The sequence below is a fragment of the Strix uralensis genome, chromosome 9 (assembly GCF_047716275.1).
Source record: "Strix uralensis isolate ZFMK-TIS-50842 chromosome 9, bStrUra1, whole genome shotgun sequence".
NCBI lineage: Eukaryota > Metazoa > Chordata > Aves > Strigiformes > Strigidae > Strix > Strix uralensis.
This window is the reverse complement of record NC_133980.1, coordinates 28027494-28044197: the sequence shown is the minus strand read 5'-3', so window position 1 is coordinate 28044197 and position 16704 is coordinate 28027494. Positions and strand designations below refer to the sequence as shown.

The following is a 16704-nucleotide window of genomic DNA, read 5'->3' as shown; positions in this document are numbered from 1 at the left end:
GCTGGAAGTGCACAAATTCTTGCACCGCCTTTCAGCCTTTCCACTACATCTTTGCCTGATTGCAAACATTTTTTCACAGGCTCACCTTTTTTCGGATATCTTCATCATTTGCTCCCAGGGAGGCATAGAGCTTGAAAGCAGCCTGGCGCAGTTCATGGGCGTGCTTCAAATCATGGTCAAGCTATTAAATAAAGCACAGATATCAAATTTAGACACTAAATAATTACAGGCGTGATATTCTTACTTGTTGTAAACTAGTGCTTATCTACTGGGGTTTTGTCTCCACACCAAGAGCAGCCAGAAACAGAAATGAACTGCTGTTCCCTTAGCTGATGTCCACATTTACCAATTGAATACATTAAAGTTAAGAATATGGTTAATTTCTCTGCTGAGTTACAAAAAAGCCAAACAATTTGAGGCCCAAACACTTCTATAAAGTTACAACTCTATCCAGACCATATTCAGGCAAAAACTATTCTTATTTACCCAATCTACAGTAACAAGCCAGGAGAAGTGAAAAATTTGGGAGAGAATCAAGGGAATTTTTATCAAGAGAACTGAAGCAAAAGCAGGAACAAAAGCCAGTCTCTAAACCACAGGACCTCCATCTTAAGGTGGATGTTAACTTCTGACATCTGCTGTAATGGCACCACAGCAAGATGCAAGCCATCTAGGAGGTTTCTGGAAAGTAACTTCTTAACACAGGTGCTAGATAGGCACCACTGGATAGGCTGCTCACAAATCAGGAAAAACTGCTGGGGCTATGAGAATTAACAGGATCATGAAACTGTGGTGCTCAAGTTCCTCAGAGGCGTGAGAAAGGCACGGAGCAGAGTACAGAGCCTTGACTTCGGGACAGCAGACCTGGAGGAGCAGATGGGGTGTACCCTGGCTTGTTCAGCCAGGAGAACAGAAGGCTGTGCAGAGACACCTAAAAGCAGCCCTCCAACACCTACAAGGAGAACATGGAGCCAGACTCTTTATGCAGGGGCACAGCGAGAGAAGGAGAGACAACACTCAAACCGAAATAGGGGAAGTTCTTACTGGATATAAGAAAGAAATAAAAATTCACTATTAGAACAGTCAAACTTTGGAACAGATTGCTCAGAGAGGTTGTTTAATATCCATTCTTAGCTGTTTTCAAGAGCCAGCTGGACAAAGCCTTGAGCAACCTCATCCGAGCCCAGCACTGACCCTGCTTTGAACAGAAAATTAAAACTCCCAGAACTCCTCATGTTCTTTCCAATGAGAATTATTCTGTGATTCTGACTGCCCTCAAAACTCTGTACCAAAGGGTTCCACAAAACAATGCGATAATTAAAGTCTACACAAAATATCAGAAAAATGCTAGTATTAAGCAGCAAAGTGCTGAAATAAAAAACTGTGAAAAATTAAGTTGTGTGAGTAATTCCCTCTGGTGTAGCTCTATTAGAGTAGAATGTATTACATCATTGTTTAAAATACTTAGACAAGTAATCAGTTTGGCAGAGTCCTCACTCATGTAGTTTTTACCTTACAGGGTGTAATTCAAAGTACTCTGTACAAAGCAAGCACCCTGGCTTCCCAGCTGACTGTTTTTACAGACTTTTCACTCAAAGCAATGTCATAATATTTGTAACTGCCCCACTCACATCTGGAACCTAATCATATTTTTGATGCTACAGCCAATGTGCATTACTCCGCAGTCAGCTGCTAACCTTCCTCCTGCTTATTTAATTTTATATTGCAACTATTTTTTTTAATATTTAATTTGCATTTTTACAGAGAATTTAAGGCAGAATCAATCCCGTTCTATGAAAGTCTGAGAAGTGAATCTACCTCTTGGGCTAGATTCAGAGAAAAACCAAGGCTCTGTAATCCATTTTTCTGGGATACTTTCTAAAAATCAGACTCAGTAAAAGGGGAAGGGAACAGGCAATGGGTATTTCCCTGCGTGGAATATAAAAAGTAACCTTGCTTCTGAGATAGGTTGATCCACTAGTGCTTTGCAAAGTATATGCAAAACCGTAAAAAAAAGTTCATGGATGACAACTCCTTGCACAACACACCTCTGAAATTAAGTCTCCAAGGGATATCTGGTCTCTGTTTATCTGACCTCTTGCAAGTGCAGGTAACTCATAATATGAAATGCTACATGACATCCACATGTTTTTCTGCTTTAACAGAACAGAACCATCTCTGAACTTAACATTTTTCACAAACCTGACCTAAGAATTGAAACTGATCTCTCATCACATCGTGGTTTATGAAGCTGAAATGTACTGGCTTGTGAAAATAAGACTTTTAAACTCTGCAAAGGAGAAACACGCCACATGTCTCAGTCTGGTACTTCATTGCTATCACTGGAAAATGTAGTGAACTTGTATGGTGAAGATATATTAAACTATTCATAGCCTACCTCTCTGTCTTTGACACAGAAGAAGGGCAGCATCCTTCTTACAGGATGGGGAGTCCAGATATGCACAGCAATTTTAGTTTGGATAATACAGACTCCAGAAAAAGTAGTGAGTGAGCAAAGACTCGGGGATTATATGCATCAGGAATCAAGTCCTACTGGAATTCTGGTCACTCTTCTATTGAGGAACTCAGACATAAGGTTTAAATAGAATTAAAAAAATATCCTGAGCGCATTTATTATTGTTTTTGCACATTTTTTCAAAGCTTCAGAACTGGGTAAGGAAACATACCCTCTTGATATCAGTGATTGCACTCACTGAGCTGGGATACTTGAAGTAGTCAGCAAGCATGACAATGAGGTGGTCGGTAATGCTGGCAATTCTCTGAAGCTCCACATCTGTTTCAATCAAATAGGCCAGTGTTTCTGCTCCTTCTACTCGCTCCTCCAGCAGTCTTTCCTTACTACACATTCGAACCAAACATGGCAGAGTCTGAAAAGTTAAAAACAAAACAAACCCCCACCATTGTTTAGTGTCACTATGTTCATAAAGCAGCTCACCAAAAAAAAAAAAAATAAATAAATCAAACAGCTATCCTAGAGCAATTCTCAACAATGTTTAGATCGGTACCTTCAGACAAAAAGATTTTAGTGGTTTTAAAGACTACACACAGAGAAATTGTTCAGGCATTATTAAGTATACAGTAGGCTACTTCCAACCCAACTTCTCACGCAGTCAAAATCAGTCTGCATGAATGCAATGTTTAGAAGTGACCATAGTCAAAGTTCAGTAAAAGCTAAATGAAATTTTAAAAAAATTGCCTCAGAAGTTCATATTTGCACAGGTTTATTCTTACTACACATAAGAACCAAACTAACCAAGCTGCCCTCAAGAAGTACTTGACCTCTCCTGCCCTTTTGTGATCTAGGATTGACTAAGGACAATGCAGTCAAAAATAATCCCGGGACCTCCTGGAGCCATGCTGGCTGCTACGAGTAGTAGGGAAGGGGGGACTACTCATAAATTGTGTATTTGGTCAACCAGAAATGAAATCCACTTGTAATCCAGGTCCATTCTGCCTGATCCTGACACACTCCCCTACACTCACATGGCAACATTTTTGTGATACATTCTCCACCTTAAATACTAAAAACAATCAAATCTTTCTTTACCTGAAGCTCATTGAAAAGCACTTAACTCCGGAAAGACCAACTCTCCAGTGGTTGGGACTCTGTTCACTCAAGCCTCACCAAGCAGAAGTATGAAAACAAATGAGGAATAATATCAAGGTTTTTGCTTGTGTAACTCCACCAACTTCAACAGAATTACACTAGTGGAAAATATTTCTGAGAGTTATGGTTTTTTATCCATTGACTGTTCAAACGATTAAACAGATAAATATGTTCTCTCCATGCCATAGGTAAGGAAGCAGAGTTACAGGACTTGCCTCCATTTATTAAAAAAGTAGATACTACCACAAGGATTGCCATTTAGGGTTGTGAAACATGCACCTAATCCAGTGAGCCAAAGCACCTCCCCTCTGAATATGTGCCACTTAAGACATCAGATAAGACCTTCAGCCTGAACAATTGAAAACTGGTTCTAATAGCACCGACACACCGAAGGACCTTCTGCTTCATTAGGAAGTTCACCAGAACTCTTTCAAAAGATGACAGCTTCTGAGGGTTGGTAAATTTAAGCAGCCCTCAGAAATTACCTCATTCCAAAAGTGAGATTTCTAGGACCTCTGCAAGTTTGTTCAAAGTTTGCTTTAAAAGCCTTCAGGCATTTAATTATTACTATACTTTTTAATTTGTAGAATTCAGAACTACACCATAATGTTTAAATATCACCAGCTTCAATTACTGAGCTGGCATAAGGTATATTAAAAACTGAGGCTAGCATAAATACAATAATGAAAGCTGAACATAAGGTCTCAGAAAGGAAAATGACATTTTCATTGAGTAAGAAAGAAAATAAGTGGAATTCCATGTCTAAATCACAAAGATAATGTACTTCCCAATTCTTTCCAAGGTCAAATTGTCTGAAATGAGCTATTTCTTGGAATTCAAGGGCTAGACATTGTTAAGTCACTGGCTGCAAGCACCCAAGAAACACAAATCACATACTTTTCAACTTTTAGCAATTCCATGTGTTTAAAATTAAACAAAATCAAAAATTCTGAAAGACATATTTTAGCTGTTCTATTAGACCTACAGGTCAGCACAACCTAACTAATGCAGAGGAGTAGTGGACTCTATTAGAGGTGTAAGAAGAAGAGCCACAAAGCACACCTGACCTTTTCTGGCCAGCAGATAGTAGTCTGAAAATGGACAGTAAAGACGGAATACTTAATTCACATGGTATTGCTGAGATGCATCAGGGTTATCTGGACAAAGTCACTTTTATTATTAGGATTACAGAGAAATAAATTTCCGTTCCAATCAAATCCATTATTTAACAGCCTCCTCTGCCTTCACCCCACCTCAACTGATTTTTTTTTTTTTCCCCACGTGTTACGGGCCAACCCACTACTCAAACTGGGCAATGAAAATAAATCAAAAACATTTTGGAAACACACGTCCCTGGCTGTCCTCCAAATAAAGAAAATTTGACAGCAAAGGGTCAAAGTTCTCTTCAGTAATTTCTGAAAACTAAGGAGGGCATTGCTTTGTTTTAGCTCACCAGCGGTCAAACAATTTGTGACTGGATTTACCACAGACTGAGCCAGCGTGTTATCTTAAAACTATGAGCTCCTGGAGTGACCCCAGGAAAAAAGAAGAAATTACCTGAGTTGTTTACCAAGGCGGCAAGGTTCTGTGCCTTCCTCCTCTTCTCACTCTTTTGTCTACCCTCAAGCATTACAAGAAATTTTAGTCCACAGCTTAAAACATTTATTTGCACTGAAGCAGTTTCCATGAGAAAGGAAGTGCTCCTATTGCTGCGGGCTGGCAAGCAAATCAGTTCATAATGGTTTGGAAGCGCTGCAGTTATCCATTTGGCCCACGTGGCAGAGCATGCGTAGCTCCACACAGACAGTTTGCAGCCAGCTATCAACAATAACCTGCCTTTGCCTACAGCACCAGTCCCCCGTGTCTTCTCCCCAGAGCAGAACAGTTCTGGAACCCACAGTGGGGGATTTCTGAAGAGAAGAAATTTTCAAAAGAAGAATGAGGTTTGCAGGAGCGAGATAGGTTGGGAGCATGAAACCACAGCCCTCAGTTTGCAGGTGCTGTAAGAAGAAGAGAGTTCAGGGAACTAGAGTGTCATATTGGAAAAAAGCTAAGTAGGAGAATGAGGGAGAAGGATGCAGCTTGGCTTCCTCAATTCCTGTAAGAGCAGATGCCTGTGCAGAACATATGCCAGTATCAACACTGGAATGAACTGCGATTTGGACTTTCTTGCGTAAAAAGACAGGAGGGTTGATGGGCCTTTGTCTCAGCCAACATACGGATTTTTCATCTGTCATTACCTGGAATGATGGATACCAAAATCCCACTAACAAAAGCTGTAGATAGGCCAGACTCTACTGCCATGGATATTGAAAGGAATGAATACACTTTCTTATTGCAGTATCTTACATACAACCTACTCTTTCCCCAGCACTGCTAAAGAATGGGACTAAGGGTGATAGTTTTCCAGTTTGAAATGTAAGCTTGCAGGAGCCACCAGGGGTTGGCACCAGACCACAGTCAGAAGATACTAATCGGTAGCCTTTGGTGGTATTTGTTGCCTTAAGCAGTACACACTGCTATCTGCATTGCCATGGACTCGTAGCACACTCTGAGGTCACACATACACTTAGTAGTTGTTTGTTCGTGAACACCACAGAGAGGCCTTCACAGCCAAAGACAAAGAACTCCTGTAAGAAGTTACCGAGTCTCAGGTCACACACCATCAAATCCTGACGACGACTGCTTTGCTGATTAGATCCTTCACTTGCTAGGCTCATTCCAAGAGCACATGTGGTCTTCTCAATCTCAGTACAGGGGCACATATGGGGAAAAAATGATTTTTTTCAGGCATTTAAATGGCATTTCCTCCAGTCTGAACTACGTGTTATTCTCTGGAATGAAGAATGCTGAAAACCGTACTAAAAGCTTTGGGGTCTGCCAGACTGCTACAGTAATTATCAAAGAAAGCAAACATGTTTTCTTATTGCAGTACTACAGTAATACTTCAGTATCTCATGGAGAAACAAGCAGTGTTAGTATCATCTGATCTTTGGTTGATATGCTTGCTCATCAACAGCTTTTTTTTTTTCTTTTGACTAGCTATAGAAGTGTGACTATTAGGAATGAGACTACATTCCTATGGTATTTAATGAAGTTTCATTTACTGAATTTCCTCATAAAGTCACAGGCAGTATGAAAATCAAATCCAGTATTTCAGCATGACAGTTTATTTTTTTAATAACATCTTCTCCTAGCCAACGTATGAAGCAGACAAATGTACAAAAACACTGTGAAACCATGAGAAATCATCTGCTTGTGACAGACTCCACGTATAGACTGTGCAAGTATTCTGACTATAGTCTTGTGAAATATGGTACTGAAAGACAAACCAGTGCCTTGTTCATATACAGAGACCAAGGCAAGGTCCCTGTTGTTTCCATGTTACTTACAAATGGTTATTGAAATGATTACAAACCTCAAATAGATGTTTGTCAAACTCAGGGATATTTATTCCTGGATATTGATTCTTCATTTAAAAATTCTTTAAAAAGCCATGTCACTATAAATGCCTAAAGACACAAAGGGAAACTAGGGAACTAATTTTTAAGTTAAAAAAATCGGGAGAACTTGGTGCTTTGAAATCTTCAGTGTAACAGATTTTGTGCTACTTCCTCTGAGACAAATAAAAACAGGATCACCCTATGTGAGAAAAACATTTTAAACAGAAAACCATTTAACCAGCTCACCTTAAGAACGATGCAAGAATCATCTGTCCGTATTGCTCCAGCTCTGCACATGGAAGTAAGGCTGTAACAACATAATAAAACACACATTCACCCATCATTGGTTATTATGCGCTTAGGACATTGCAGAACAACCAACTGTACTCATGAAATGTACTCCCCCTTTTTTCTACCACTGATTTGAATACATTTGTGCTTACTAGACTTGGGCACACAAACAAACTAGTACAGGTGTATTTTTAAGCAGATTTCTAGTACAACACATCTTGCTGAAGCACTGATCAATACATACACCACACACTGGTCAAACTTGACTGATCCACAAACCTCTTTTACCAACAAACCACCTCAAAATGAACAATTTACATTAAGATAAAGGAGAAATATACAGAGACCTGTCCTTTGCTGTATAGTGCGTGGGCAAGCACTTAAAACAATCAGGAAAGAATCAATATAGGCTTGGTAGTCTGACAGCTTAGTGAGAAACCATTCAAGCTTTGCATTAGTCGGTGAGACGCAGTATCATTGTGACGCTTATCCACAGGCATGTCTTAACACTCTACTGGAATAAGCACATCCTTGCTAATGATGAACCCAGTTAAGTCTGACACTAAACCAAACCAACATTTTTTTCTTTCTTAGACAACAGCTTAGTGGATATGACAACTCCAAGTTCTCAAACTACAATGCTGACGCACATCATCAGACAAATGCATAAGCTGCTTTGTTAATTTACCTATACACGTGCTCCAAGCTACCAGAAATGTGAAGTAGTTCACTCAACAATGAAAGTGATTTACATTTAAGTGGTTTATAGTTTTTACCTGCTCTGCTACAAGGAAGTGCAATGAAGCTGGAGGGTAACTGCTCTACATTCAGTGCAGGAACAGTCAAGTATCTTCTGGTTTAGCTTTTGAACTAAGCCATTGTAACTGGCTTTTATTATGCCACAGTTGAAGTGAAAGAAAGAACTGAATTTCAGTAAAGGTGACTTAAAACCAACATGTTTCAACTCTCAGTTGGGCAGGTTAGAAGTGTACATAGGGTCAATTATAATTGCTCAGCTAAGGAGCAGTAATATGCTAACATATTGTAACCATATTGTGTTTCGCTGCATCCCTGAGCCCCTTCCAAGTGTCTAAAGAGAGTTCTTTCATCTCTTAGAAGGTAATCACTGATCCTGTTCCAAACACCTACCACTGACAGACATCGCTAAAATCCCATAATCAGAAGTCTTTTTATATATTATTTCTCGGAAGAGTAATGATAAGACTTGACGGTTAGCACAGAGGTCATTTTATGAACTTTTACTGTCCAAGCCTTGGGGCTGACAGCAGGAAGTACTCATTTTCACACCTGAACAATCAGGAGAGAAGCACCCGTCTTGCAGGTAACATTTAGTCCAGCTAGACCCTATTTGCCAGACAAAGTAGCTCTATTTCAAACATGAAATAAGAAAGTATTTTTATTTCAGGTAAAATAGGCCTGACTTAGCTGGAAGCAATTCCAGTAATTTTAGTAGAAAAATGTATGGCTCCAGTTGTAGGTAGAAAGCACCAATAGATCTGGGAGCATTCATCCCAGGACAAGGAAACAGCCCAGAGCCAGAACAATTCTTTTAACTCCAACCTGCCTTCATGTCTTATCAACTACTTTTATCTCAAGATCAGCAAAAAAATAATTTATAATACTTCATTCTCTATGTATTCTCTGAATTCTCAATGAAACACATAAATCAACCAGAACTGAGACTGCTACAATACAGTTAATTTAACTTGCCTTCTTCATTAAGAGCTACCTAACAAAACCAGTAAAACCAGATTGCATAGACCAATTGTGGTTGGAAGGGAGTGTGGGAGGTCCTCAAACAGACCTCCCACATGGAGTGGGGTTACCTAAAACAACCTCCACACACATACACATCTTTATAACTGCTTTTATGAATGGGTTAAGTCATCATAACCTGGCAACATTTCAAGAGAGGCCATCCTACCCACCCCACTCGTGCCTCACCCAGAATCTCTAGACCTTGCACTGAAACAAGTGTCAGTGAAATTGTATGAACTGAATCAGAGAACTTACTGATCCAGGTCAAAAAATAAGCCATCAAAATCTAAAAGAATAATCAAACAATACATCAGTAACTAAACTCCTGAGTTATGTTTAATTTTAGTAGTTGATAGTGATGGGTAATTTTACCTCTTTAACCCCCTGAAATAATTTATTTCATTATTATCAACACAACAAAAGGAAAAGGGTCTTAAAGGGAGTCAATTCCCAGCTTATGAAGTGAGTATAACCCTAGCATTGCTGTTACAGGACTCGGTCACGTTTTGTCACAGGGTAGAAAGTCATTACGAATACGAACGCACCAAAACGTGCCCACACCAGCAGGGAAAGTTTGATTTGAACTATAAAATTAATGACAATAATTCTGCTGTATGAGCACGTGAAGTTTAAAGAATAATCTATTTTATTTAAGAGTTGGGAAGAGGGGACTAGCTCTGCTCTCTTATTATCTTACTGCATACAGCTCTCAACACACCACAGACCCAGTCACTCTGAACAGTGGTGCAACAAGGACATTAACTTGTACTACATGATGATATTTCAGTATTATACTCCATAAGGACATACAATTGACCATAGCCTATTCACAGTAAAACATCATAAAATCCAATCTATTAGTGAAGACCGCGGTTCAGCTTAGGAAAATCCATGTCTGAATACACATTCCTGACAACACTACTGCCCAGCAACATTTTTTTGTGTTTATGCACAGCAAAGAATGAAAGTTAAGTTATAAAGATTATTAGATGAGGACCCCTTCTTCAAGGATTTAGATAAAGCAAATAATATCTATAAACATTTTAGATCACATATTATTTGCAACAAGCAAAAAGGGAATGGTTAAAAAGTATTAAATTGCATAGTATTTCATTCTAATCCCTGATGAAAGTTACCATTTGGCTGATGTGAGCTGCATTTCAATAGGCTTGTCCCTTTGTAACATCTTCACAAAAATTTGCGGTAACAATTCTCCATCAACCGACACTGCAAGCAATGAAAGAGAACTCCAAGTAATTCTAATTCAGCCAGTCAATAAAACAAGAGTCAAATATGCAACAGCAGCATTATACTTACCATTTACAAGAGTCATTGATACCTGTGGGTTTTCAAAGGCTAGAACTGAGAAGCACTTCAATGCTTGCATTCGAACCTGTGTAAAAACATAATATATATGAAGTATAAATGTAAACACTAACTTAAAAGCAAAATTGGTCTATACTGCTGTATACGTTCGTAGAAAATAATTTTGTATAATCAATAAGAAATGTAAGTGATGAATAAAAGGCAGATGGAAACATCCAACTCACACCTTGACTCCTGTGATCTCCCTGTTGGAATTATCCTTCTATAGGGTATGTTGTGAACTATTTGTGAAAAAGACAAGCAAGGATAAAACTTGAGAACTAGACAGTCAGAAATACTGGTCTTATTTATGATGTCTCACAGACATGCGAACAACAACAAAAGAATGGAAGTATCATAACAATACTACTTTTCCTTTCCAGGACTCATAAGTACATAAAAGAATCAGAAATACAGGTTGTTGAGATTTATATTTAGAAGCCTTTAAAGGTGAATTTAATAAAATGTCTGAAGAGAACCATCCAGTTGAAGTGATTCTACACTAATCTTAAATATATATCACAAGTTTTATTGCCATTGCACAGCCTCAGGTATCAACTGTACAAAAAAGGATTCACAAATTTCTTCATGCTGGATCTTCCTCCTCCAGTCCAAAACCATGTCTTGGTTTAATTGAAAAATATTTCATGGTTACCTATTCACACTAGGCTATGAAGTCTTTATAACCTCTTTTTTGACACAGGGAAGACCAGCTATTATCATCTTTCCAGATGAAGGATCTAACTTAGTTCCAGGTATTAGCCTTCAACTTCACCTACAGTTGCATGTATTTCAACTCCATATCCTTCCATGTTTCTGTTACTGCATTCTTAGTGTGAAAACAAAGCAAAAGGAACAAGATTTTGACTAAAGAATCCCACCACTGCAGAAAGCACATACTGCTTTCAACTTATACCCATCCCACCCTCCTCAACAAAAAGTCTTAGAAACATGGAAGTCCAAGGGTAGACAACAACAACAGTAAAGACAATCATGCTTCTGTGCATTAATTTTATATCTAATCACAGCCAGTAAGATCTCTTCTTATCAGTAATAGAGAGGTCAGGATGCACAGATGGCAGGCTACCTGGCTTCAGAACAAAAGCCTTGTCTGACAACACTTCCATTCACTTTGGAGACAATCTAATGAATACAGTGTATGCTTCAAAGCGGCAGGAAGCAGAGATGGTGTATCTGCACTGAAAAAAGTTAAATCCACAAGTCAAGAGCTGTATTCCTGCCAGAAGGAAGTCAGGGGGGAAAAGGTTCTAATGAGAACAACTGAAGTCTAGCTGGAAATTAACTATTTTATATAATATTGCTGTATTAAAGATATTAAAATTACTGTGATGACTTTCTTTGCTTGTAATGTCTACTTAAGGGCAATTAGTTCAGTAGTTACATGAGAAACAGGGAATGAAAGCATTTGAAAAAATACGTAAATACGGTCTTGAAACCGTTATCTGAATGCCGCTGTAAAAACTGTGGTCCCTTTGTGTTAGACATCTCACCAGTCGTGAAGACGCACGCTTGTAATGATATAACACACAGGAAAGATACTCATAGAATCAGCTGGCTATGGGACAATCCCAAAACCAAAGGAAAAAGTTTATTGAAAAAAATAATAGGCCATTCTCCTGGGAAGCCTAGACAAACTCTTGACATGTGGATTGAAATCCCATTTTGAGGGTTTCTGCTGTTTACTGATGTGGTCCTATTGCCTAAATCATCTGAGATACCTTGTTGGCCTTTAATGTAAGTTTTGAAAAGTAGGCAACATTTTTTAAATGCTGTCTTTTCCTGTCAAGTTCTTGTTAGGCTGAATATTAAGAAACTGGATAGAGAAGTATGAGAATGAGACTTTTTGTAGAATACAAGCCATATCAGTCATATTAGAAGTCTGAGAACATCCTATTACTGCAGAACACTAAGAAAGCAGCTAAGACCACAATGGAGCTGTTAATCCCAGGAGTATTAACAGAGGAAAGCGTATGAAGAGCAGTTCAGTATGTACACCTTGAGTTTAAAGGCCTGACCAAACTAGCAAAGGGAAAATAGAGAATACTTTATACATCTCTCCAGTAAGGTAGGACTAAATATATATATTTTAATGCAATGCTACATGTATATTGTTGGTGAAAATCCAACTTGAAAACTTTACCTTGCTCCAATTTCTTTATTTTAAAGCAGCTCTTTGAAAAAATTAGGGAAGGTTCAAAGCCATGGGAAAAGGTTCCAAGCCAAACACAGCCTGGAAAATTCACCTTACTATACAGGGTTAAAAAGGCCAGCCAAAAGATACTTTATCAAGAATGTTCTGCATTAGGCAGGAATTCAAAATAGACAAGACCAATTTTCTCATCCAGTCTCAATCAACCAGAAAACAGCCTACTTAACAATAAAATAAAAATGGCATGAAAATGGCAAAACATATTAGATATTTTGTATTAGATATTGTAATAAAAATAACTCAAGATAAATTTAGATACTTTGTTTATTTTCAGAATGACAACATTCATTGGGGGCGGGGGGGGGGGGCAGGAATGAGAAGTTTATACCTTCATGAGGAAATCCATGGAAGTTCAACTGCTTAAGAGATCACAGGATTGGCTTCAGATATCAAAATTACTTGCTTAGCAGACATCTATTAGCCCTCAAAAATCCAAACTACACAGAAGAGCCTCAGAAAGCATTTTATGCACTCAAACATTTTATTAAGTAATCTACAGCAGACTCCTAAGGCTGTGCTCAGGATTTGAAATTTTGGCCTTAGACTGAAAAGAGTCAGCTAAACCTCCTTGCCACCAAGTTACAGGTAGAGTATGATGCTTTTCCCCAGAGGTGCTACCTTCAGATAGTCCAGGACAGACTTTCTAAACATAACAGAATGGAGTGGAGACACAGTAAATTCAATGAGCACAAAACAGGTAGCTGGTGGTCTCCCCACATTCCATGTCCATGTTTTCACAGGTATGACTTCTGTTTAGGACAGCTCACTTTTCCTTCTCTTCAGCTTAATTTGTTTTTGTCATGTATCATTCAACAAATTACACCGTTTTTGTTGGGTTGCCAAATGACTGTTCTCTTTTGGAACAATGACAGCCAGCTCTGTTTTAATTAATTGTGTTTTAAGTTTACAGAGCACTCCAAAACAATAGGTCTTGTTTTGACAGAAATCCATACAACAAGTAAAACCAACTGTTCTTCTAGAAACATACACTATACCTGTTTATAGTTTTAGTTCATACACATAGACATAGTTTTTATAATCTTCATTTGGTTTCCTTTCATAAATACATGTAAAACATGGAATAATTTTGATGTCTTACTTTGTAGGAGGTGGAGACTAACAGATGTGCGATATTCTGAACAGCTCCATGGTTAAACAAGATTGTCTGGTGATCTGGACCCTTCAAAGGAAAACATAAAACATGGGTTATTTTTTTAAAAGAATACGTAAGAGGTTTCCACTATCTGCAACTTATTGTTAAATATTAAAGGTAGATTTACTAACATTTACTTTGTAATCAGCTGGCATACCTTTTTTTTTTTTTTTAAAATAAGTCCAACTCTTATTTTTATGGCTTTTATCCTTTTCCTGTAATCATTTTCACTCTTTTCTTCAATAGGCAATGAAATTAGTTTTCACAAATGAAGAAACATGGATAGAGTACTTATGTTTCTATTCTTCATATTGGAAGCAATCAAAAGCTCCTGCTTTTCTCTACAAATCATATAAAAGATCCCCAGTCTCTAATGTCTTCTTCACTGGCAGTATTAAGCATTTTCAACAATTCTAACTCCAGAAGAGAGGGAATTAATTCTGAAACTGTTTCCAGACAGTGCTCTGAGAACAGATTCGTATTTTCCTTCTACAGCCTATTTTAGTTTCAAACATACTCAGCCATAAATCTAGTCAGCCATCACTCATTTAATGATTTCAGGATCTAAGTCGGCAATGGCTGATACATCAGTATTTTTTCAAGATGTAAAAAGCATTTGGAATTAAACACAAATACTGAATTTTGCAGTCGAAAGGGCTCAGAACCTCTGTAGTATGACAAGGGTCAATGAGGTTGGAAAAAACAACATGAAATCTCAATGGGGCCTGCAACCCTCAACAGCCTTTTGTGAAATCTGATCCGTGACTTACAAACACCTCTTTAGAAGTAGATTCATGACTCTAGTCATCTTTGCATTAAGCACGGACTATGCGCAATTTAAATTCAGCTTTTAAAATGTCACTGCATTAATCATACCTCGATGCATTTTCTTGACTAATCTGCAAGCGAAGAAAGTATCTTCACTCGTTAATCTTTTGTTCAAACCCAGCTGAGTTTATGAGCACAACTATACACCCTCATATGCATGAATAATGCTTTATTTTCACATTTTAGATACAGCTGATATCAGATTCCTCTTATATTCAAAAGAACATTTTTAGAACATCCCTTACCTCTAAGAAAGAAAGCATAAAATTACTTTTAGATGTAACATATCTGGTGCTTTAAGAGATGCTTCAGCTGCTACTGCCACCAAGAGCTTTCTACCAAAAAATGCAATTAAAACAGCATGGTTGAAGTAGGAAAACAACTTACATTGGCACACAGAAGTGGCTGAGGCAATGATTTAAAGCCGCAGCTATGCCAGTGTTGAAGCTGAAGAACAGATATTAAAATATGTGAAAAAAAAGAATGAAATTAAAGTAAAAGAAATCATATTGACCTAGATAATTCTAGTAATTCACAAGTAGTAGTGATTTTTCAATGAGATGCAGGTGGTAAATTCTGTGCAAACAGGACAAATGCATGTACAGAGGTGACACTTGGGTGTATTCCTAGTTGCATAACTAGATGTACATGAAAATATCTAATCTGTACACACTGTGTTTGCACACACCAATCCAGCTTGTTTAACGCACAATCAGGTTAAGCACCAACCCATAAATAGGGACAGCTTCAAATATAAATGTGAAAACTTGAGAATATAACGTATCACTTTCAAGCAGCTCAGGCACCAGTTTAATAGCAAGGCCTTCTGCTTTTGTTTCTCTCCAAGTATACCAACAGAGTTCCAGGCACCAGTCCTATTACAGTGATCTTTTTCTCCAAATATGATCGAACAACATATTTTAGGAATAGAAATCACACTTCTTGCATGATCTTCCATCATAAAATGTCAATTTTCAAGAAAGTAGTAGGATAGAACAATGTAACAATTCATTCCACAATGAAATTTTAAAAGCAGATATCTAAATGCAAATGTACCTTGGTTCAGGGATCCAGCACCAGGCCTAAGATCACATAAGAAAACATTCTCAGAACGGGCTTGGGAGGAAGCTGCCTTGATTACAGGCTTTATCCTGGATCTTTCCCAGACACAAGATTTTAATTTTAAACTGGTGGTGAAATTATTACTTATGCAGAGATGTCACCACATACAAATGTAAGTTCCAGAACTATCTTTTCAAATTATTCATACAACCACGTGTTTCCAAATGCATACCTTATCTTTTTAATTTGACCATTAAAATAGTAAAAGCTTACCTACTCACATCACTTTCTCTGGAAACAAATCAACTGTGATAGAGAGAATCTTAAAAAGTAAATTTTGACTTGCATTTAGCACACCATGTACATCAACCTGATTTCAGTTTACTTATTTGCTTTTATGTTGATAGAATCCTGGCTCTGTAAGTTAAAATCCGCATCTGCTCCCTCTGTAAATCAACACTTTCCCTTGCTTAGGATGGCTCTTCTCCAGGGTCAGTGTTTCCATCAGTTAATTTTAACTCTAAAAATGCAGTGAGAAGCAGTAAAAGTATGCAGTAAGAGCAGAAAACAGCAGCAATATGCTAGGAAGCTGAATTAAGGATTTCCTAGCTCAAGAGAACAGGCTTGAGCTTCTCCAGGGAAATTCGAGCAGGTGAAAAAAACAAACCTGAGAAGCTCAACCAAATAAGACTCTGGCAAGGAAGAGAAAAAATGAATGCACAAGATCTAAGCAGAGAACAGTATGCAGGAACAAGGAGGGTAAGAGCCATGATGTGTCACTACTAGTTCAACAAATAAATCTATTAAGACAAGGAAAAAGAGAAATGTAAGCATCAATAACTCTTATAATATATGGCAAGCCTTACCTAAATATGAAATCTTATAGTAACTTATTTCTTCAGGAAAAAATGAGAAAGGTTCTCTA

At 37.9% G+C, this 16704-nt stretch overlaps 1 protein-coding gene across 9 annotated transcripts in view; it reads right to left on the bottom strand.

The window, feature by feature from the left end:
- Window positions 1-16704, bottom strand: part of ARMC8 (armadillo repeat containing 8) — an 80346-nt gene that overhangs the window by 19221 nt on the left and 44421 nt on the right. For 7 of the 9 annotated variants that reach the window (XR_012630039.1, XM_074877941.1, XM_074877945.1 and 4 more), the window contains 7 exons: window positions 15105-15164; window positions 13836-13916; window positions 10459-10534; window positions 10278-10368; window positions 7318-7378; window positions 2688-2888; window positions 86-181 (listed from right to left, as the gene is read on the bottom strand). Coding sequence is in view for 8 of the 9 variants with exons in the window: in XM_074877941.1 (XP_074734042.1) it covers window positions 86-181; window positions 2688-2888; window positions 7318-7378; window positions 10278-10368; window positions 10459-10534; window positions 13836-13916; window positions 15105-15164 (666 nt within the window). In the remaining variant the exon portion in view is untranslated. The remainder of the gene's footprint in view (window positions 1-85; window positions 182-2687; window positions 2889-7317; window positions 7379-10277; window positions 10369-10458; window positions 10535-13835; window positions 13917-15104; window positions 15165-16704) is intronic. The other 2 variants (XM_074877944.1, XM_074877939.1) reach the window with 1 other exon arrangement.